This window comes from Pleurotus ostreatus (assembly GCF_014466165.1).
Source record: "Pleurotus ostreatus strain PC9 chromosome Unknown scaffold_10, whole genome shotgun sequence".
Classification (NCBI taxonomy): Eukaryota; Fungi; Basidiomycota; class Agaricomycetes; order Agaricales; family Pleurotaceae; genus Pleurotus; species Pleurotus ostreatus.
Window position 1 is genome coordinate 706,447 of NW_023503165.1, and position 20,010 is coordinate 726,456.

General features: G+C 51.3%; 8 protein-coding genes and 1 non-coding gene across 9 annotated transcripts; 3 read left to right on the forward strand and 6 right to left on the reverse strand.

The window, feature by feature from the left end:
- Nucleotides 1-183: 183 nt before the first annotated feature.
- On the reverse strand, nucleotides 184-2,355 carry PC9H_001979 (uncharacterized protein; the record flags this gene model as incomplete). The annotated part of the gene is made up of 4 exons (XM_036771623.1): nucleotides 184-1,400; nucleotides 1,458-1,746; nucleotides 1,802-2,052; nucleotides 2,103-2,355. The coding sequence occupies 4 exons, from the start codon at nucleotides 2,353-2,355 to the stop codon at nucleotides 184-186; spliced, it is 2,010 nt and encodes a 669-aa protein (XP_036626244.1).
- A 625-nt stretch (nucleotides 2,356-2,980) lies between these two features.
- On the reverse strand, nucleotides 2,981-5,031 carry PC9H_001980 (uncharacterized protein; the record flags this gene model as incomplete). The annotated part of the gene is made up of 11 exons (XM_036771624.1): nucleotides 2,981-3,083; nucleotides 3,142-3,214; nucleotides 3,271-3,309; nucleotides 3,368-3,427; nucleotides 3,481-3,536; nucleotides 3,587-3,661; nucleotides 3,722-3,996; nucleotides 4,047-4,222; nucleotides 4,336-4,553; nucleotides 4,623-4,945; nucleotides 4,999-5,031. 11 exons carry the CDS (start codon nucleotides 5,029-5,031, stop codon nucleotides 2,981-2,983), a joined length of 1,431 nt encoding a protein of 476 aa, XP_036626245.1.
- Nucleotides 5,032-7,426: 2,395 nt separating this feature from the next.
- PC9H_001981 (uncharacterized protein) lies at nucleotides 7,427-9,632 on the forward strand (the record flags this gene model as incomplete). Its single annotated transcript, XM_036771625.1, has 7 exons — nucleotides 7,427-8,080; nucleotides 8,129-8,198; nucleotides 8,248-8,432; nucleotides 8,493-8,916; nucleotides 8,973-9,140; nucleotides 9,202-9,553; nucleotides 9,617-9,632. The coding sequence occupies 7 exons, from the start codon at nucleotides 7,427-7,429 to the stop codon at nucleotides 9,630-9,632; spliced, it is 1,869 nt and encodes a 622-aa protein (XP_036626246.1).
- Nucleotides 9,633-10,845: 1,213 nt separating this feature from the next.
- Nucleotides 10,846-11,277, reverse strand: PC9H_001982 (uncharacterized protein; the record flags this gene model as incomplete). The annotated part of the gene is made up of 2 exons (XM_036771626.1): nucleotides 10,846-11,027; nucleotides 11,085-11,277. 2 exons carry the CDS (start codon nucleotides 11,275-11,277, stop codon nucleotides 10,846-10,848), a joined length of 375 nt encoding a protein of 124 aa, XP_036626247.1.
- A 403-nt stretch (nucleotides 11,278-11,680) lies between these two features.
- Nucleotides 11,681-12,134, reverse strand: PC9H_001983 (uncharacterized protein; the record flags this gene model as incomplete). The annotated part of the gene is made up of 2 exons (XM_036771627.1): nucleotides 11,681-11,856; nucleotides 11,933-12,134. 2 exons carry the CDS (start codon nucleotides 12,132-12,134, stop codon nucleotides 11,681-11,683), a joined length of 378 nt encoding a protein of 125 aa, XP_036626248.1.
- Nucleotides 12,135-12,712: 578 nt separating this feature from the next.
- On the reverse strand, nucleotides 12,713-12,794 carry PC9H_001984. The gene has a single exon. It is a non-coding gene; the product is annotated as a tRNA-Gly (tRNA).
- Nucleotides 12,795-15,927: 3,133 nt separating this feature from the next.
- On the forward strand, nucleotides 15,928-16,379 carry PC9H_001985 (uncharacterized protein; the record flags this gene model as incomplete). Its single annotated transcript, XM_036771628.1, has 3 exons — nucleotides 15,928-16,169; nucleotides 16,223-16,260; nucleotides 16,333-16,379. The coding sequence occupies 3 exons, from the start codon at nucleotides 15,928-15,930 to the stop codon at nucleotides 16,377-16,379; spliced, it is 327 nt and encodes a 108-aa protein (XP_036626249.1).
- A 561-nt stretch (nucleotides 16,380-16,940) lies between these two features.
- Nucleotides 16,941-19,388, forward strand: NDE1_1 (NADH:ubiquinone oxidoreductase; the record flags this gene model as incomplete). Its single annotated transcript, XM_036771629.1, has 14 exons — nucleotides 16,941-16,950; nucleotides 17,023-17,144; nucleotides 17,201-17,440; nucleotides 17,499-17,660; nucleotides 17,725-17,752; nucleotides 17,824-17,972; nucleotides 18,022-18,043; nucleotides 18,092-18,216; nucleotides 18,267-18,434; nucleotides 18,494-18,659; nucleotides 18,711-19,014; nucleotides 19,078-19,129; nucleotides 19,187-19,308; nucleotides 19,367-19,388. The coding sequence occupies 14 exons, from the start codon at nucleotides 16,941-16,943 to the stop codon at nucleotides 19,386-19,388; spliced, it is 1,692 nt and encodes a 563-aa protein (XP_036626250.1).
- Nucleotides 19,389-19,676: 288 nt separating this feature from the next.
- On the reverse strand, nucleotides 19,677-19,950 carry PC9H_001987 (uncharacterized protein; the record flags this gene model as incomplete). The annotated part of the gene is made up of 2 exons (XM_036771630.1): nucleotides 19,677-19,712; nucleotides 19,765-19,950. 2 exons carry the CDS (start codon nucleotides 19,948-19,950, stop codon nucleotides 19,677-19,679), a joined length of 222 nt encoding a protein of 73 aa, XP_036626251.1.
- Between the last annotated feature and the right edge of the window lie 60 nt (nucleotides 19,951-20,010).

Here is a 20,010-nt window from a genome sequence, read left to right on the forward strand (position 1 = left end):
GTCCCATGATGGTCATTACAGAACCCACTTTTGGCGGGGTTTCTCCGCAACCAGGATGGACAAGTGAATCCCACAGGAGAGGCCCGAGCGGAACGCAAGATCTGAGAAAAAAATGACCAGCCTTCACTAATAATGTACACGCTTTATATCTATGCAGCAAGTGCACTATTCCTGCGCGGCGGGTCACACAATAGACTCAGTTACCGCGCTCAGGATCTCTGAAGGCACTGTTGGCCTCCTATGCCACTCCATTAACCAGCCCTTCGGCGGACCACTCTCATGCGCCTCTCCAACACCTTCACTAGGGACCGCAAGCACCCCACCAACAAACCACTTACTCTTTTCGCCTGGCTCAACTTGGCCGAACATCGTGGGCAGCACCGCGCGGGGAACCATCAGGTTCGTGTTCGCATCGGTCCTCAAAGCCTTTCCACTTCGCCGCACGGCACCTTCGACAGGGATATTCACAAAGCCCGATGCACCCGCCCGACTGGCCACCCACACGTCTCCACCCTTCTCCATTGTCCCGTACTGGCTTTCGTCAGTGACATCCACGACCGGTTCGAGAGCACGAGCATCGCGCCCCTGACCATAGATAGCAAACCCGCCTTCTGCTGTCCAGAGCTTTCTCGCAGTCTTGATCCTATGCACGCGAACGTGCCAAAGCGGTGACACGTCTGCGTCGGGGGGTACCAGCCATGTTTCCACTTGCACGTCTGGCCATGGGTACCACATACTCCGCAGCCAGAGTCTCCCTGTCCTAGACGCAGGGTCGGCGTACTCGATACGGGCTTCCCTAGTGTCTCGACGGCACTTCCACACCTCGCCGTCGTCGTCACTCAACGCTAGGGTATTGTCGCCGCCCAATTCTTCGAGAGTAAGACTACCGACAGGGACGCTGTAGCCGAATGCAGACGAATACGCAAATTTGCCGTACTTGGCAGCGCTCTGCTTTACGGCGTAAGAACACTGCTGGCCGCTGGACAGAATGAACGTATGTCCGCCGACGTTACTAGCGATATGCAACGGCTCATTCAGCGGCCTCACGACTCCCAGCGCAACCGAAGGGAAATCCTCTTCTTGCACAGTCCAAAATGCATGGTCAGAAGGAAGAGCTAACGGGATGAAGGCCTTGAACGCCCAGTACGGTGATCCTGGGGAGTTGTAGTTCTCAGTTATGTTGTGGTTCGGGTAGCAGAATCCGATGGTGAGCGTATGAGTAGGTGTGAAGGAGCCAGGTTGTGTGTGGGCCCAGTATCTGATGTTACGCAACAGGAGACCCTTCAACACCCCAGGAGTTAGGGGAGCGGGCAGGGGGGCATCTGCATAAGCCAGAGCACCCCAAAACGCAGCCATGGCAAAGCGATAGGTCATGCTACGCCCGAAAGGGATTGCACGCCCTGAGGTCCAAATGAAGTTAGTCTATCTTTCAGGTCGAAAGCCTAGGCAGAAATCACCTTGGGAGTCGAAGTAGTGCAGAAAATCTAACGCAAACTGCTGTGCGCGTCTTTGGTATTCAGCACTCCGATCTGGATCCTCGTCTTTTGCCAGCTTGGAATATATGAGCTGGGCGACCTGGATGGCAAAGGACGAAGAGTAATAATCGAGCTGGACGACGCCTGGTGGACCATCGCGCGACCAGCCTCCAGATAGGTAAAATGTATCGAGGTGGTCAAGGTCGGCTTTCATCCTCGCAGCGTCGAAGCGCGAAGAGCCTGCTTTCTTCAAACCCAGATTGGCGAATACCTGGGTACTTTATCAACGGCGGACTCGAACTAGACCGATGATTGTATGGACGTACACGGAACCAAAGCCAATTAGTATTAGGCATCTCCTTGTCATTCATGCCACCCAGCCACTCTTCGATACAGGTCTTTGACTCGGGGGACAAAGGCGTCCAGAACGTATCGGGAGCTACAGCCAGGGCGAAGCCAATAGGCGAGCACTCGACCATCCGCTGGTCCTTATTCCGCATACTCCCCCAGAACTCCAGGTGGTCTGGGTTAGTGCCATTCGCAAGTCCAGCGGCCCAAGTCCTCGAATTGTGATCCCCTGAATTCCCTATCAGTAGATACGTAATACCTGGGAGGTATTCAGCCCACCCGATTCATACGACCCTCCACCGGCCAGAAGCGACGCAAGACCCCATAGAGGCCGGGCAAACCCCTCGAGTTGCGCCGCTATATCATCGTAGTGGGTTCCGGTGAACCCAAGATGGATGCGAGCCCCCCCTGGCGAGGTATGCGGGCCCAGCCCCTGAAGGAGTGTCTTCAGGAATGCGGCGAGGTCGTCTCTGGTCCGTAGCGGATTCGATGTGAAGGGGGTAGACGGCGTGAGGAGATTGAGAGTGGTCATACCGGCTGGGTCGACGAAGGGTGATTCATAAGAGCTCACGAGGCGCCATGGATAGACTATGTCGCAAAAACGATACTTGCTAGGAAATATGTCGGTAGAATCATTGATAGCGGGTTGCACGGTCCGTATGAGCTGGAAGGCAGCGGCCCGTTAGGATATGCTTGAGTTATTGCCTTCGTCGACCCATCGCGAGTTCGATTCTCGGTTGATGAGCCGAATCACTTAACGTATGTAGCGTGGACTGTAGGCCTCAGTCAATTTAAGTCGCGAGTGCCATAGAAAGTAGATATCCGATCATTGAAATGTTATATCAGTTAATTCAGCAAGGGCGATAGTGAGACTTACCTACCCTGCGCTGGTGCCCAAGTCTGTGGCAACATCAACCATTTTCATCAAACGTCTTTTCAGGGCTGAAAGCACATACTGATCTGCGTTGAAGGTACCGGATAAATTAGGCAACATAGGCAAGGCGGCGCAAGCTGCTCGTATCGGGAAGCTGGCGTCAAGGTTGTCTCGTCAGTCAGTAGCGCCCTGGTACTTATGTATTTGATCAAAGCGGATTGAGGATAAGAAGACGATACATTGTGTTCTAGTTTGCAGCCTACATGTTAGCCGAACACGAAGATTACAGGTGACTATCCGGAATATTCATGAAGGACGTCGTCCCCAAGAAGGCGACCTTCTCTTTAGTGTAAGGCGGATAACGGACCTCCAGAGATGCTTCGGCACTACAAGTCGAGAAGTAAATCGAGAAGACTCGGCCTCGTTAGAAAAGTTGACACGTACTCGCGAGGCATATCAATTGAGCTCCGGAGGTAGGAGAAAGTGTTGAAACCGTGGCGCAAAATCTGGTAACCGCCTGTTCAAACGCGTAAGACACAATTACACAATGCCTAGAGAATAGGAGGCGCTTACATCCTGAGTCACCGACGCCACCAAGCGGTAACTCATTGACTATGACCAGATGTTCGGTGTGAGGGAGTAGTTTGGGGATTAACGAGCAGGAACTTACCCGAAAGTGCTTGAAATGTGTCGTTAAAGGCGATATTTCCACTCAAAGTATTTGCGAGGACTGCGACGAAATCAATTTAAGAAAAGTCGGTTGTGAGCAAGCAATCAATTTACCATTCTTCTTAAGTTTAGGATCATCCGTGAAGACGTATAACATCAAAGGGTGAGGCCTAATACGAAGTCAGAGCACGCGCATGCTTTATGCTGAAACGATAGATACCTTGATCTTATCTGGCTAATTGCGTCTTCCATACTATCGACAGGGAGGATTGGTAAAATGGGACCAAACAACTCCCTTTTGATCATACAGTGAGCCTAAGACCGGGAACCATCATGATGAACAAAAATTACTCACTCTTCCATCAACGAATCCTCTTGAGTGACGTCTTTGATAATGGTTGGCTCCATCCTTAGTTTATCATCTGTTTGACCGCCTAGAACTATGTTGCCCTTTGTCCTTGCTAGGAGGCCCTTAAGCCTATTGAAATGCGCTTCGTTGACGATGCGTCCGATCGAATCAGAAGCCAACGCTCCGTCGGGGAAGAACTGGTGGTAGTACTCTTTGAGGGCGGCGATGAATTCTTCCTGTTTCTCTCGGACAACGAAGACGTGGTCAGGACAGACGCAGATCTATAGATAGGAATAAATCAGATTGCAGGCGCTTTTGCAGATAGACATGCCTGGCCACAATTAGATATTTTCCCCCATAAGATACGTTTGGCCGCCAGCTTGATATCATAATTGGGATCAACGATGATAGGCGACTTGCCCCCCAGTTCCAGAGTGACTGGGGTAAGGTGCTTTCCAGCTGCCGTTGCAATGATACGTCCAACTTTCCCTCCCCCAGTGAAGAATACTATCAGAACATGTTAGCCAGCGGGGATAATGCAGGGTTGTTGGACGTACTGTGATCCCCTGAGGTAAAAATACAGCATCAGCGCGCGCCATTGCATTTCGAAAGCACCTGACTATGTGACTTACAACGAATTTCCATCGCCTGGGCACCTACATCAGGTCCTCCTAAGATAACGCGATAGGCGGAAGGATCCAAATACTTTGGGAGGAGCTTAGCAAGCAACGCCGAGTAATGGGGTGAAAGCTCAGAAGGCTTCACAACTGCACAGCAGCCGGCGGCGATGGCTCCCATGAGAGGCTGAAGAGTGAGAACCATAGGATAGTTCCAAGGCCTGAGGTCATGCAATGGCAGTTGATCGAGTCAGAACCAATAACTATCAGAGTGGTTTAAGCGCACTCACCCAATGATGAGAACGACGCCTTTGGCAGCTCGATAGATTGTGGGCTTCCAAGACTTTTGCCAATCCGGCACCACTTCTGTAAGGACTTCGGGAGCTGTCCAAGTCTCTAGCTGGGTAGCCGATATGATGGAACGCTCAATGATGAGTCCGGTTTCGGAAGGGTAAGTCTCGGCTATAGGACGACCCAAGTCGGCTATTATTGCTTGGACCCACTCGTCTAGATGGTCTTGAACCATTCTGGCGAGCTGGTAGAGTTGGTGACGACGCCATTTGAGGGATTGAGCGACGCCTTTACGGAAGCTAGCCTCCAGCTCTTTACGGATCTATAGATATATAATGTAAGTTGCCATGTTCCGCGCTGTGATCGCCCACTGACTGCAGGGATTTCATTGACGGGTGTAAATTGCATGTTGGTTGATGCGAAGACTGGTTGAGCGAGGGGAGTTGCTATATGAAGGAGCGGTGTCCCTTGCAGCTTATATGTCCCTCGTATTCCCTGTATCCCCTACATGAGATCCTTTACCTCTGTTAGGCAAGAACCAATCTGTTTTCCAGTGGTCAGTGGGTCTATTCGATCCATCGCGGGGAAGATAACAGCGAACATTGTTGGGTATATGTAACGCCACCAACATCATTCAATTGCAGGTTTGATTGGTCACGATGACGGTAATTGTCCTGATACAAAAAAGGTATCACGAACGTCACACTGTATATGTCGATGAAATTCAGTGAGGGGTTACCTAGTGGATTTCGAGAGGGCTTACTGTCCAAGCAATGGTTGCCTTTCCGCCTCCTTGAACGGGTAGATGTAGATCCGACTCCTACACAGATGGCGACGAGACGCCAGTAGACCGAATTGAAGGGACAACATAGCGTCTCGACATAGGAACATACGAAGCAAGCAAAGCTGCATGGGGTATAGGTTTTCCAGAGCTCCCGACATTCCACGGGGTCTATACAAATCCCTGGGGGCAGACAAAAGGGGCGAGGGGCCCGCGTGAATGAGATACGTAACGATATGTAACTGATGGGGGATGTGGGGATAACCAATCAGCAGCGAATTCTCCAGCACCGAAAGGTACCAGAAGACAGTGGCTGGAGCGAAGCGAGTACGGACGGGGAAGCAGCACGAACAGAGACTCTGGGTGTTGTGGGTAGGACTCTGCGTACTGGCGATTTCGGGCATAATAAGCTGATGTATTGGTGGTCCTTTGCTCTCCACTATGGATGGAGTACGATCCAAGTCCCACTACCAGTGGGTAATTTTGTCTGCAGAGCTTGGTCAGCTGATGCGGTGTCGATACAGAGTTGCCGTCAAGTCCGTGTGTACCATTTCCTCCGATTGGACTCTGCGTATGAGAGAACTCGAGCGATGTCGATGCAGGCCTCATATCTCGCCGCTGTCGTCATTGTCGCGTTTCCTCGCGCGGAGACCATGTCGAATTCCCTTTCGACGAGTAAATCATTTGCTCATCCCCCTTCCCGCCTGCCGCTGTATCGACGAACTCGAGTGTTTCTGTCACTCCGAAAGAGCGATCCAGAAGACATGTTGGGAGAATGATGCTTCTGTATGGACTCGAGATACCTTAGAACGCCGGTGAGACTTTGATGACACCGAAGAACTTCTCCCCACACGAAACGCGGCTGACACACAAGCAGCGTGCGCTGAACAAAGATCCGCCGCTGAAGGATTTCGGACTTGATCCTAATTTCCGGGAGTATGGATGGTGGCCGTCGCCATCTTCACTGCACTCACTTGACCCGAACATACAAGTATCTGCCTCCCGCAACGAGCACGACGTCCAATCACAATCTTCAAGACCATTTCATACAGGTCTGCAGAATTGCACAGAATTGTCTGGCCGTGGAAACTGAATTTTGAAACAGCGACGGGCGTCCATGTCGGTACTGATCATTGGGGTAGAGCCTGACAATTGATCAAGTTCTACGTGGAGGACACCTGGAGCAGTTAAGTAATTCTTTACGCAGCTGGAATTGCTTGCAATAAGCGGAAAGGCCGGCATCGATCATGGCAGTCGGTCGCAACGAGGTTAAGGAGATCGGGCCACCGGTGGACGGAGATAAATCACTGGTTGCGGGTATGTTGTTAAGTTGCACGCGTGGAGAGCGAGTGGCCGGCCGTTCTGAGCCTTGCTTGCAAGTGAAATGGAGGTACTGGTCGCGGCCGCCCCGGGCGAAATGAGAAGTGCCACAGCTAAGAGTGCACAGCATCGGCCTACTATGGAGTTGCACAGAATTTCAGGGGGCACTGGCGAGTGGATGTGGCGAGTTTGGAACATCAGGGTATGTGAGCACTGTGCGGTGTAGAGTTCCCGTATGCGTCCACGAGGTGACCGAGGTCGGAGCCGCATATCTTATCGGAAGCGTTTGAGCGTCGGCGATCCTGTAGGGTCTGAGCCGTACTCAGTCGGGAGAATGCAGGGTATTTGGCACTGCAACGGTGTTTATATGAGGAAGCCACCTAAGTTGATGAGCACTAAACGAGGGTCGACTCAACAGAGGTGTTGGGGGGTCACCGAATTCTATGAGAAGCCAACTTCTCGCCTCTCTTCGAGAGATGATTGTGATTCTTGAATTCGTGAAACGCGGTGGTCTGTGCTGGTGGAAGTTCGAACAGGAGCTGAAACGGATCACGTGATCTCACGATAATTTAATAGGCGCGTCCAGCCGCGTCGCCTCATGTTCCCCAGCCCGCTCGCTTATAAGAACTAGAACCCTGCACTGTCTTTACTTTGGCTTTACGACTGCGACGCGTGCCCGTTCCGACTCTCCTCCTCTTCACCATGTCCTTGAACCCAACCACATACTGGAACGTTTCATCGGGGGAGAAATTCGCGGGCTTGGATCCAAGCGACTTTACTGCTCGTCCAGGATCTGACCTCGCATATCACACAGATATCTTCATCATCGCCGTCTTGGCCCTTGCCGTTCTCTGTAGATTCCCCCGGGCGTTCGCAAGACTGACCAGGGCATCCGAGTGGAAGAACGGCTATTTTTTCCACCACATCCGACCGTCTGCACCGAAACCTAGCATCGCCGTACGCCGGGGACCCAGCCAGCGCAGCCAGCGTTCTGCTAAAACCATGGTCTCAGACGAGTCCGACACCGTGTACGACCCAACGTATCTTGCCTACCGTGAGAGGAAGGGCGAGCCTGCCCCACGAAATTACCCCCCTCATGTGGCCGTGTGCTGGCCTTTTTTGCGGTCGACTGTTGTCTTTCTGCGCGCCCGTGTAGCTCCTGGCTTTTCTATTGGCCAGACTCTGTGCTTGGCCGTATACTTTGGCGTCCTAGCGTACTGTGCGTTCTACAAGTCGAGTCCCTTCCAGGACCCCGTGCGCGCGGGATTCGTCGCCATGTCGCAGCTGCCCATTGTCTTTGCACTAGCGACGAAGAATAACCTCCTCGGAGTTCTTCTCGGCTTGGGGTACGAGAAGGTGCGCTCCCACAGCTTCCGTTGATCAGGTTTATTCAGCTTCGTCTAGCTCAACTTTCTCCACCGCTTTGCTGGGAAGATGCTCGTCCTGGCGGTGAACGTGCACTCAGTAGGCTACTGTAAGTCCGCGCCCTCGTTTTTATCCGCAATTCACTGAGGAGTGTCTAGTTTACAAGTGGAGTGCTGAAGGGACGTTTACACAATCGATAAAGTTGCCTATGGTAGTTTGGGGCTTTGTTGGACTAGTGTGTGTGGATATTCTATACGTATTCTCCACGCCCTTCTGGCGGCAACGAGCATACAACGTTTTCCTTTCATCGCATTTCATCGGGTTTGGGCTTCTCCTTCCGGCCGTAAGTTACATTCCCCTTCTATCGATGACACACACCCGGCTCAAACTTCATGCTGCGCAGTGCTGGTTTCACAAGCCGGTCATGGTGCCCTACGTCCTCGCGACGCTTGCCATATACGCCCTCGACCGGCTCCTCCGCATCCTCAAGACCCGTATCAAGACCGCCACCATTCGCCCAATCCCCGAGCTCGGGCTCACGCGCGTCGAGATCCCGCACCTCAACGCGGGATGGCGCGCTGGCCAGCATGTGCAGCTGCGCGTCCTCTCTGCAGGCATGGGGTGGACAGGGTGGATGGAGGCGCACCCATTTACTATTGCGAGCTGCGGCACGAATATCGGGGTCGGTGGCGCGCAGGAAGGGCTGGTATTGATGTGCAAGAAGGCGGGGGATTGGACGAACGACTTGTTTGAGCTGGCGAAAGTCGGGGGGTATTCTGAGAGAGGTGTGCAGAGGGATGTGAAGGTTATGGTCGAAGGCCCCTACGGTAAGCCTTCTCATTTGATGTTAACTGATGTGGTGGTCGATGTGAATATTCTGAAGGTGGACCTGGACACGCTATTTGGGCGAGTTACTCAGCCGCGGTGTTCATCGTCGGCGGCAGTGGCATCACTTTTGCGCTTTCTGCCATACAGGAATTGATCCAGAAAGACTTGGATGGTGCCAGCCGAGTCAAAGCCATCGAACTTGTCTGGATGGTCCAGGATCCAGGTTGGTTCCTCCCTCGCCCTCTTCCCCATTTTACTCACCCCGCTTCCCCCTTCGATTTCAGCCTCGCTCACTCCACTACTCCCCATGTTCAACATGATGATCCAACAGTCGGACCGAGCACCCCTCCGCATATGCGTATACTACACCCGCGCGCCGAACATGACTTTCCACAAAGACCTCATGCATCCTTCCATGTCGCTCTCCCCTGGGCGGCCGCGCATGAGCAGAATACTAGAAGACGTCATCACACGCACAGTCGGGCTCGGCGCAGGCGACAAGGACCGCCTGGGGCATACGGGGATGCTGGTCGCGTGCTGTGGGCCCGTGGGGCTGAGCGATGATATGGTCAAGGCTGTGGGGAATGTCGAGAAGGTGAGAAGGAATCAAGTCGGAGGGATCGAGGTTCATGAAGAGTGGGTCCATTGCCTTCATTCACACGCTTCAATAGTCGCTGACTGGAAATGGTGTTTTGTCAGAGTTTTCGGATGGTAGCTTCAAGTTTCCGACAACTAAACCAACCCTAAAGGCCATCCACTCCAATCTCATTATTCAACTATTTATCGATATCCCCCCGCACCCTCCTACCGTCCTACTCCTCCCTCCACACCCCTGAAACACATAGACAGCAACCGAAACGAAATATAGAAATGAACCCACAACGTCGAGCGTTGTCACGAAATAACTATCTTGTACCCTCCTATCTTGTTGTACATTTCCCCCAGGGTTCTCGCTCCTGCTTCTTGCTCTCCTGTCGCCTCGTCGCCTGTCACTCGCTACTCGCTGTCCGCTCTCTCTTCCATCTATCGTTATGTACAATGTTTGTACCTCGTCGAGCCTGTCCCTCGTTTATTGTTTATGTATGCCTATAGATTTGGGCAGCCTATCTACTCTGTACAAATCACAGCCTGGTTTTCTGTTGTACTAGTACTGGTACTACTACTTATCTTGTTGCGCCGAGAGCGCCATGTTGTAGAACAACTCAAATACTTGAATAGAACACACCGTACGACAATATAGCATCTTCCAACCCACCATGGGTGTTCAGCATCTGCCCAATTCTCTAGTCGCCCGAACAGTGGGCTGACGGCATGGCATAGGATACTGCAAGTACGGTTTATTGCTAGTGTTAGGAATTGAGTGATGCAGTAGCGCTAGTTTCGACTTCATGAGTCTGTGCACTTGCCAGTTGAAGCAGATGACGGCGTAGAGAGAGAAGTTTCTGTAAATGTGAACTTCTGCCGCTTGACTCTGCCGCAACGCCGGAATCCAACGTGGTACGGGCGGAACAACCGGGTGCATAAAGAAAGGATGATCTTAACGGCAACGTGGAAGGTGTGTCTAGGCATGGTGGGTGTGAGAAGTACGCCGCTTTGCTTGACTAGGCAAATTGCATAGTACCGAGAATACGACGATGTACCATCTCAGGACATTGTGATAAGTGGATGAGGCTACTTCGCTGCACAATGCAGATACCCCTGGGTCAGCACTCAGGCCTCGAAATGATAGTAACGCCGAAGGCAGTCATTGATCATAAAATAGAATCTATAAAATAACACTGAATGCGGTGTCATAAAGGGTATGGTATCGAATGGAAATGAGTCCCTAAGACCCTAAGACGGATTGCAAGGAATAATCAGGTTGTCAGGGGGCAATGGAAGCAGGATACTTACGACTTTGTATATCCATTAATAGCTTCTTAACAGCTTTAGAGTTCTGTGCGTAGAGCGTTCCCAGCACCGATGCCTAGCCATTGCCAGAGCAGGTATTCATCTCCTTCTTGGCCCAGGAGATAGTACATGGCGCGTCGTCGCATAAGAGTTACGTGCGGTGGGAAATATTTGATCATCCCGGTAAAGAAGAGCGAGGTGAATATGAATGCCATCATTACTGAGCGAATTGTAAGCTGACAACGCGAGACAGGCGAGAAAGACAGTGGGTACATACAAAGCATAACCTTCTCCCATGGTTCCAGCATCGAGAAGACGAACGTCGCCTCAAACCACATCCATCGTCTCCAGAAAAACTGCGCGACTTTGGACTTTGGGGGTTGGTAGATGCTGAGGTCGGGCTTTGGAGGTGGGAAGTGCTGGTCGCTGGGCACTTGGAGGCCATTGATGTACTTGGTCGTGGTGGTCATGATTTCTCGATTTTATCCCTTCGTCGAGAGCGTGACTGCAACAGAAGAAACTCAATATCAGCTGATGGGACTTTGGCAAAATCAAAGTACCCACGCCACATTGACCCTGATCGGGACCTGCCGCTTGAGGCCTCATTTGGCGCAGGCAAAGCATTCGACAACGCCCAGCAGCTTTGGACCGACAGGCTGAAAATGTAAGAAAACGGCGCACTTATCTCAGACCCATATCCTCATTTGATTTGATCTGCAATTCGACATATATTCAAGCAAGCAGTGACACTTGCAAATCAACTCGAAACAGGATTGAAGACACTGGTAAGAACAGAGAATATGGAACATAACTGTTCCTCGTCAGCGGGAATATGGAGAGGAGAAACTACGCCTACCATATGGTACAGCTCGTCTAGGCAGAGTCGGTCGAGTTCAGGAGGCTTGGCCACAGCTTGTCGACACCGCCGGCCTCTGCTTCATGGCCCCAAATGTAGTATACCGCACGCCGCTGCATCGTAATCAACTGCCGCGGCACGAACTTTACGAGGCTGACCGCAATCAAGGTAAACAGGATCGCGAGGACAGACACTGCCAAGGCCAAATCGCCGATCAACTCCAAGTTCCATCGTGGTTCGGGGAATTGTCGAGGATATGTAATACTTACAGACGACGACTTTCTCCCAAGGCTCCAGCACCGTGATCGCGAATGAGGCCTCCATACGGATGCGCCATCGCCAAAATGCCCGGGCTAGTTCGGACTTGGGAGGATTGGTGTAGTAGCTCAGATCCGGCTTGGGTCTCGGAAGAGGCTTCGTCGGGCGGTGGCTTTGTCCCCTCTTGCCCTCGAAACCGGTCGTGTGCTTCATAAAGTTCAACGTTACAGCGCAAGTGAGCGGGGGCTACTGAAGAGACCAGGACGTGGGCAGTGGGTCGTGGATGGTTCGTGTTCTGCCCTTCGATGCAGGGTTCGCGGCGTTAATGCAAGCTCACGAGCATACAGTTGTCAGCCAGAGCCCGTTGCTGACGCTATCTTCCATGTTCCGAGCTTCGGCAAGCGAGGAGACGAGCGCTGCACACACGGAGCGCTCGAAGGTATGGGAACATCATTCTGCCACGGTCCTCTGTCCGGAACCGTCAACAATTCAAACATCTTCAGGTTGGCGACGGTGCGGGAATGCAATAGCATCTAGACAATACACAGAGCCGCCGTGCCGGCTTGTATCTCCAGCGCGCGAGAATTTCTCGCGGAAGTCGTCAATAGTGAGGCTCGTCGCTTCCTTGACCTCTACGTGGTCAACCGGAAGAACATTCTATATTTTGTTAAGGGACAAACACACAGAACTCTGACGTTGGACTGACTCTGACTCTGGACTGTGGGTGTTCCCACTTTCGAGCAGGGGCTCGAAAGAACAACCGTTTGGCCAAAAAGCGAAGAGTAGATGCGTGCATCAAGCGAGAATCGAACTCGCGGCGGGTCGAGCTTCTCCCAATGGCAACGACCCAGGTTACCACTACCCCATTGATGCTTGTCTCAGTCCAAAGAAAAAGGAGAACGTAAGTCAGAGGACCTAGCAGCAGACCTGTGTAAGTACAGAAGCAAAACGCACGACATGCCTAATCCGAAATCAGACAAAACCGTATGGACCAATGGAACGGAATAAACCGCGAAATTCGCCCTGTCTTTGGATGATCTCGGAGCGACCTGCTGACTTCTTCTTTAGTTCGTCTTTAGCGTTGCTTGGTGCCATTGAACCATGTCGGTAGTGACATCTACCCTTGGTCCTTCTAAGGTGGTCATCAAGTGGTGGATATCATTGTAAACAGGGCCCAATATTGTAAGAACCATTGCCTTGAATGATCAGCTCAGCTAATGAATTACCGGAGCTCTATAGAACCCTACATAGTAGATGCGGTGTCTATCGATGGCAAAGGTTTCGCCTTGTCGACGTGCCTGTCCTACTTGCTGCAGATACTAGACGGTTTACCGTCTGAGTGCGCCGCCCGTGGTCACCGATGGTCCCTTTTATGACTTGCTGGAAAGCACGCTGGCGCGTGCTCGGTATTCTCACCACAGTCAATAGTCCAGCTCTCACCGAAGGGTTCTCTCTCTTTCTCAACGACAGTTATTTTCGACAGCTGTGACCGCACTCTCTATCCATGAAACCCTTCATTCCCGATCGACGAGTTCGCAGGGAACTTGCCACTCGGCGTCGTTGGCGAACCAGGATGTAAGCATCTTTATCATCTGCTACCGCTCGTCAATAGATTTGCCGGTAACCTATCCGCATACAGGTGCTACCAGATCTGCGCCATTCAACACTTACCTTCGGAGCTCAATCGATATACCTCGCGATCACGTCCACCAGCTGTTTAGTCCGCTCTGTCTCGTTGGTTTGCTCACCTATCTACGTGCCCTCCGCTATCCTCCTTATACCGAGGAGAAGGTTGCCTTCCTACGAACGACTTCATTCATGAACATTCCGGATAGTCACATATATTCTGCGCGACCCTGAGGCAAGTAGATTGCACACCAGAGATTAATGTATCATCTCCCCATCCTCCCCACCATCCCATCCCATCTCCAATCCGACTGGATTGAGACCACGACGGAGCGAAGATCTTCCAACTTACAACTTCCGTGGCCGCAATGCCTATGAATGGACTCTTCTCCGAATTGCTGGCACCTTGCTCGATTTGCTCGGTGCCTGTGAAACCGGTCTCTGCGATCAGTACCTTTAAAGTGTTTGTTAGTCGACGTCGGAAGCCAGGGTTTTCACGACGAATCATAAGGGTCTTCGCAGTTGGTGAGTCTGTCCTGCTATATATCTTTCACCGCCTGAGTACGCGTCCTTCAGATTATCGTGTCACACGACCAAACTCAACTGAGGAACCACGCATATGGATGTTTGCAAGCACGAGGTCGCTAATGGTCTCTATCTAGCGTTGACCCTTATGGACAAGCGAGTGAACTTGGTCGATGGCACTATCGCGTACCATAAAACTTACCGGATCCATCCTCGAGGCCATCTTGACCGTCATTCTCGGACATGAAAATCAACAGTTCAATGACCAGCGCCCATCGTCCTCATGCCCAAGGCTAACCCTTTTCGACACCATATAGCTCTCAAATAATCCGCTGTTAGGGTCTAGAAGTGCGATCACCTTTCCACTGGCTCACGACGGTGGAGTCTCACTTGCATCGAGCCCCTCTGACTGTCTTCCTCGCCTCTTGCTGTTCCTCAGTGTCTACACTCCTGCGTGAAGTACACCTTCGGGCCACAAATGGAGAACATCGTAATGTTTGCACTGTGCCCTCTCAATTCGGGTTCAAGTTCTTGCTAATCGTAGTGATTAATTATGTAAAGTCAGGAACCGGGTTAACTCGTTCCATGTCCATCATACGCAAACTGCATCTCGCTTCGTCCTTGGCCATTTACGTTGATCCCTCGAGGTGTGAATGATGAATACCACCCAGGATAATACATCGCGCACTCCTGAGCCGTTCTGGCCTTCTATTTCGGCCTTTACTTAGTCCCAAGTTGCCATCATAGCTTCGATTCCATCTTCAAACCACGGGGGTTCTGGAATCTATACTCATTCTGCACGCGAACATCTGTCTTGTTCTGCTCGTTTCCTTCGGGTGTTGTCTTGCTGCGTATCTTGGCCAGAAATCAAGTTTCACGACCCCATTCCCCATTGTACCCCAATCGTATTTGAGCTCCTGACTCCTATCAGACCGTGCGATTGTGAATGCACGCTCTATTCTGGCTTTGAATTGAGAATGTTATAACCGCCCTTCTCGGTCGCCTATTGCATTTTACGCGATTTGTGATTGTGAATGTCTCCCGCTGCTTCGTTCCGCGACCGCAAGCTGCACGCGTAGCTCTCGCGGGCCGCGGTCGACTCGTCTTCGGTTGCCTTCGCTGAACTTTCAATGCAATTCGGCATTCTGATCCTGGGCCTAACTTCGTCGTTCTGCGAAGAGGATTCGATTGTGATCCTGACATCTCCGCGACACAGCGTGAGTATCCTGTGCTTCTGTTGCACACATCTGACAAATTCATATCACAGCGGTCTAAGTCAGAAGTTAGAGCAAGAATAGCTCGTAAAAATGTTAAGATCGAAGCTCCAAGTCTGGAATAACTTTCCGGTTGCTCAATGCTAGACACTCCTTACGTAAATGTATAATGCATAACGGAAGGGCTCTGGCCAATCTGCGTCCTTCGTTCATCAAATTATTCTTGTTCGCCGTTTCACTTAGTAAGTCACGCACGGGCGCTCAAGGGTGTCAACTTGACTCGCTAACCGACCCTGCACCAAGGAATCATTCAAAGCAGGTTTCGCTTCGCCGTTTGCCACTGAATCAATGGCGAGATTGTGAAAAGAAGCTTCAGAAATTTTACGAAGTAATTTAGAAGCGAGTCAATTGATCGGTTTACCATGTTACAGCATCTGTACCAAACTTGCACCCTCAATTCATCGCAGGCAAGACACCGGGCACCGACCACTAACGCAAAGGCAGTACGTACACTGAGCAGGAATGGTATAAATACTCATCGGTTTCGACCAATAGTTCCTCATTCGAATCCACCAATTCGTCTTTCCACTACTTAACCCTCTAACAAAGACACTCGCTCTTTACCAGCCACTCTTTCGAAGATGTTCTTCCAAACTACCATCGTCGCCGCCCTCGCTTCCCTTGCGGTCGCCACTCCTCTCGCACTTCGCACTGACAGTCGCTGCAACACCGAGTCCGTGAAGTGCTGCAACAAGTCTGAGGATGCAGAGACCTTCAAGAAGAGCGCGTCGGCCGCCCTCATCCCGATTAAGATCGGTGATATTACCGGCAAGGTGTACTCGGAGTGTTCTCCCATTGTCGGCCTCATTGGCGGGTCTAGCTGGTACGTGTCTTTGTGCGTCTCTGATGTCAAGTCTGTTCTGACTCTTTTTTCAGCTCCGCGCAAACCGTTTGCTGCGATAACGCTAAATTCAGTAAGCAATCATTCTTGGGCCTCTTCATTGACTTTCGGCGGAGAATTTGGTACTAATTCTTCCGCATGTTAGATGGTCTCGTCAACATTGGATGCACGCCCATCAACGTTGCCTTGTAAGAGTGCAGCTGAAGGGTCTGGGCATCTAGTCGGTTGTGATCAGGGATACCAGAGATAGTATTGGACAATAATCATTATAAATCTTTTGTTCTGCGCAGTTGTGTTTGCTTGATGCCTTCGTGAAGTAGAGAACTGTGGGAGGAAGTATTCGCTCTTGAGTTCTGTTCTATCTGGCTTTCCGTGATGAATGATGATTTCCCGCGCATCGGTGTCGTCTAGTGCTGGGATTTAGTGCGTCTCCCATCGCGGACGACAGGTTATTGGAAGGTGGATGTTGAGCGCTAGTGAACACTGAAGCAGAGTACTTATCTATCAGCTTGATAACGGGTTGTAACGGATTCCGAGCTGATCCCGTTTGAATCCCGTCCAACGAGGAAGTAGATCTGCCGGAAACACGTGACAATACGAGCGTCAGAAATTATAACACTGCCGAAATGTGGGCGACTCCGTCTCCCACCTGTTTCCTCTCCCGGCGAAGGAGTGCAGTTTTTGTGCTGCCCTATATAACACCCCCATCTGCTCGCTGCGTTTCCGGTGTCGACTCGTTGCTGAACCACCATCATGCGTCCCGGTAAGCTTCACAACCGGCCGCCCTTCGCGTGGGTGCAAACCCGTTGGCCCAGAACTAACGGTACAAAAGCAGCACAAAAGTTGGCCAGGCCACTTCTCCAAGGTTCTAGGGCTGCAGCGCTGGTTCGCGCCTCCCCCGTACAGAAGCAAATATGTCGCCGAGCCTTCTCAGATTCGTCTTCATCTTCGGCATTGGTGAGGCCTATCTAACGCCACCGTTTTCCATTCAGTCGTCTAACTCTTTCCGTTAGCCTGAATCAGCGCCGGTTATCAAGCAGACACGCTGGAGGAACTTCCTGCAAATCCTCGGCCTCACAACGCTGGTCACTGTCGTCGGAGGCGTTGGTGGTTTCTACTACGTCACACAAAAGGAACGCCATCCTGGACCGCAACTGCCGTTCGACAAGGAGAAGAAGACGGTTGTGGTTCTGGGAAGTGGATGGGGGGCGACCAGCTTATTGAAGCACCTTGATACGGAGGACTACAATGTCGTGCGTAGTTCATGCCCTTCCCGATAAGCATCATAAATTTATTGACGACATTTTTCAGGTTGTCATCAGTCCGAAGAACTATTTTCTGTTCACTCCACTCCTTCCTAGTGTTGCGGTTGGAACGTTGAGCACACGGTCGATCCTACAACCAACGCGCTACATTACTCGTCACAAAACGAGGACTGTGTCTGTTATTGAGGCTGAAGCAAAGTCGGTCGATGTATGTTCCTTCCTTTGACTATGACAAGTCATCGATCTCTCATCTTAAGATGTCGTCAATCTAGCCAGTCGCGAAGACTGTTACTTTCACTGGTATGTGTTCTTCCTCCACGTGATCGCATTGTGGCTACTGAGCACTTGTTTCTGCTGCTCTTCGATCATAGATAACTCTGAGATCCAAGGCGAAGTCTCAACAACCACCCTCCCGTACGACTATCTTGTGTATGCGGTCGGCGCGGAGGTTCAAACGTTTGGCATCCCTGGTGTTCGAGAACATGCCTGTTTCATGAAGGAGCTGGCTGATGCAGAGCGGGTACGTCGCTAATCAGGCATAGGGGCATACGTCTGACATCTAGCTGCAGATGCAAAGACAGTTCATGGACTGTAGGCATGATTCTTCCTGCCGTGGTATTATATACTAATTTACCGCAGGCTTGGAATCGGCAGCATTCCCAGGTCAGTCACAACAGGAACTCGATCGCCTGCTCCACATGGTTGTCGTTGGGGGTGGACCAACGGGTGTTGAGTTGAGTGGCGAGTTACACGATTTCCTCGAGGTACTTCATATCGGCCAACTTTTCCTTCTCTCAACTCATTTATCTCGCAGGATGACCTCAAGTCATGGTACCCCGAACTCGCGGGGAAAGTTCGCATAACACTTGTCGAAGCCCTTCCGTCCGTACTCCCGATGTTTAGCAAGCAGCTCATCGACTATACGGAGTCGACGTTCAAGGAGAGTAAGATTGAGATCCTAACCAAGACGATGGTCAAGGAGGTCCGTTTTCGCGCGATCTTGTCATCAACGGTGCTCTTTACCTTTATCCATTTCTATAGGTTAAGCCCAAGAGCGTGGTCCTACAAAACCCTGATAAGTCCATTGTCGAGGTTCCTTGTGGCATGGTTGTCTGGGCAGCTGGGAATACTGGACGGCAAGTTACGAGGGATCTGATTGCACAGCTACCTACCGCTCAGACGAACAGACGAGGCATTGCTGTTGATGGTGAGATTCCCCCTCCAGTATTCCATGACGTCTCCTCAAATTTGCTGGTAGATCATATGCGAATGGATGGCACTGATGGGAGCATCTTCGCTATTGGCGATTGCACTGCCACGTCATACGCACCCACTGCCCAAGTCGCCTCTCAACAAGGTGCCTACCTTGCTCGCATATTCAAGCAGATGGCGAGGAAGGAGGCACTCGTCGCGCACAAAGCAGAACTTTCCGCCACCATGAACCAAATAACGGGCGAGGAAGAGAAGAAGACTGTCGTCTCGGAGTTGGCAAGCGTTGAGAAGCAGCTGTCGAAGTTGTCCAAACTTCGTCCATTCCAATACTCCCACCAAGGTTCCCTCGCGTGAGTGGTTCACTAGCATGCGCCCCTTAGTGTGCACGGGAGGTCTAACGCCGGTCTCAATAGGTACATTGGCTCGGACAAAGCAATCGCTGATTTGCCATTTATGAACGGCAACGTACGTTTAGTCTGACAGTATTTTTCTAGGCAGCTTATTGACAATTGCTTGTTGCAGGTGGCTACCGGAGGAGTTGCTACATTCTTGTTCTGGCGCAGTGCTTATCTGAGCACCCTCTTTTCCCTCCGGAACCGCGTGCTTGTAGCCAACGACTGGCTGAAAGTGAAAATCTTCGGACGGTATGTCTTCATTCTTGAATCCCCCAACGTCCTCCTAATCGCCTCTGCTGCTACTCAGGGATGTCAGTCGCGACGCTTAAACAGCCTAGCTTGGTCGGTCTACGCAGACTTTGCTTCCCGTCGTTGAACATTGAGACTGAGTTTCGACACGATGATACCTTTTAGACTTTCCTAGACTTAGATATCATAGAGTATACATATGTTTATTGTCAATGTGACATTAATAATATATAGATTCAGTGATGTTCGATGTCGGAGTAGCGTGTGCTGTGGTTGACACTGGTTGTTGCGATCATGGCATGTCGTATGAGAGGGATCACGAGGCCGAACGTGGAATGCCCAGGGGTCTTCGCTGTGAAGTTAGCTTGTCATGATCCTTCCAGAGAGTAAGTGTTCTTCTCCAGCTAATTCGCGCAAAATATCAATAAGTTTCTTGAACATCTCGATGGCACGCACTTCCGCCTCGAGTTCTCTCCGAATTCTGTATTCTTCGTCAGCCTTGATGACGAGATGATAATCATCAAGTTCTTCGATGATGAAGCTTTGCTTCTCGTTCATTGCCAGGAGAATCTGCTTCACGGCGGGGTCACTGCAGACTGGTCGATAGAGGAACGAATAGCCAGCGCTCAAAGCTCGTACCATTGCAGAAGAACACCTCCACGTCGACGATGAGCTAATTTTTGGCAATAAGCGTGATGGGTT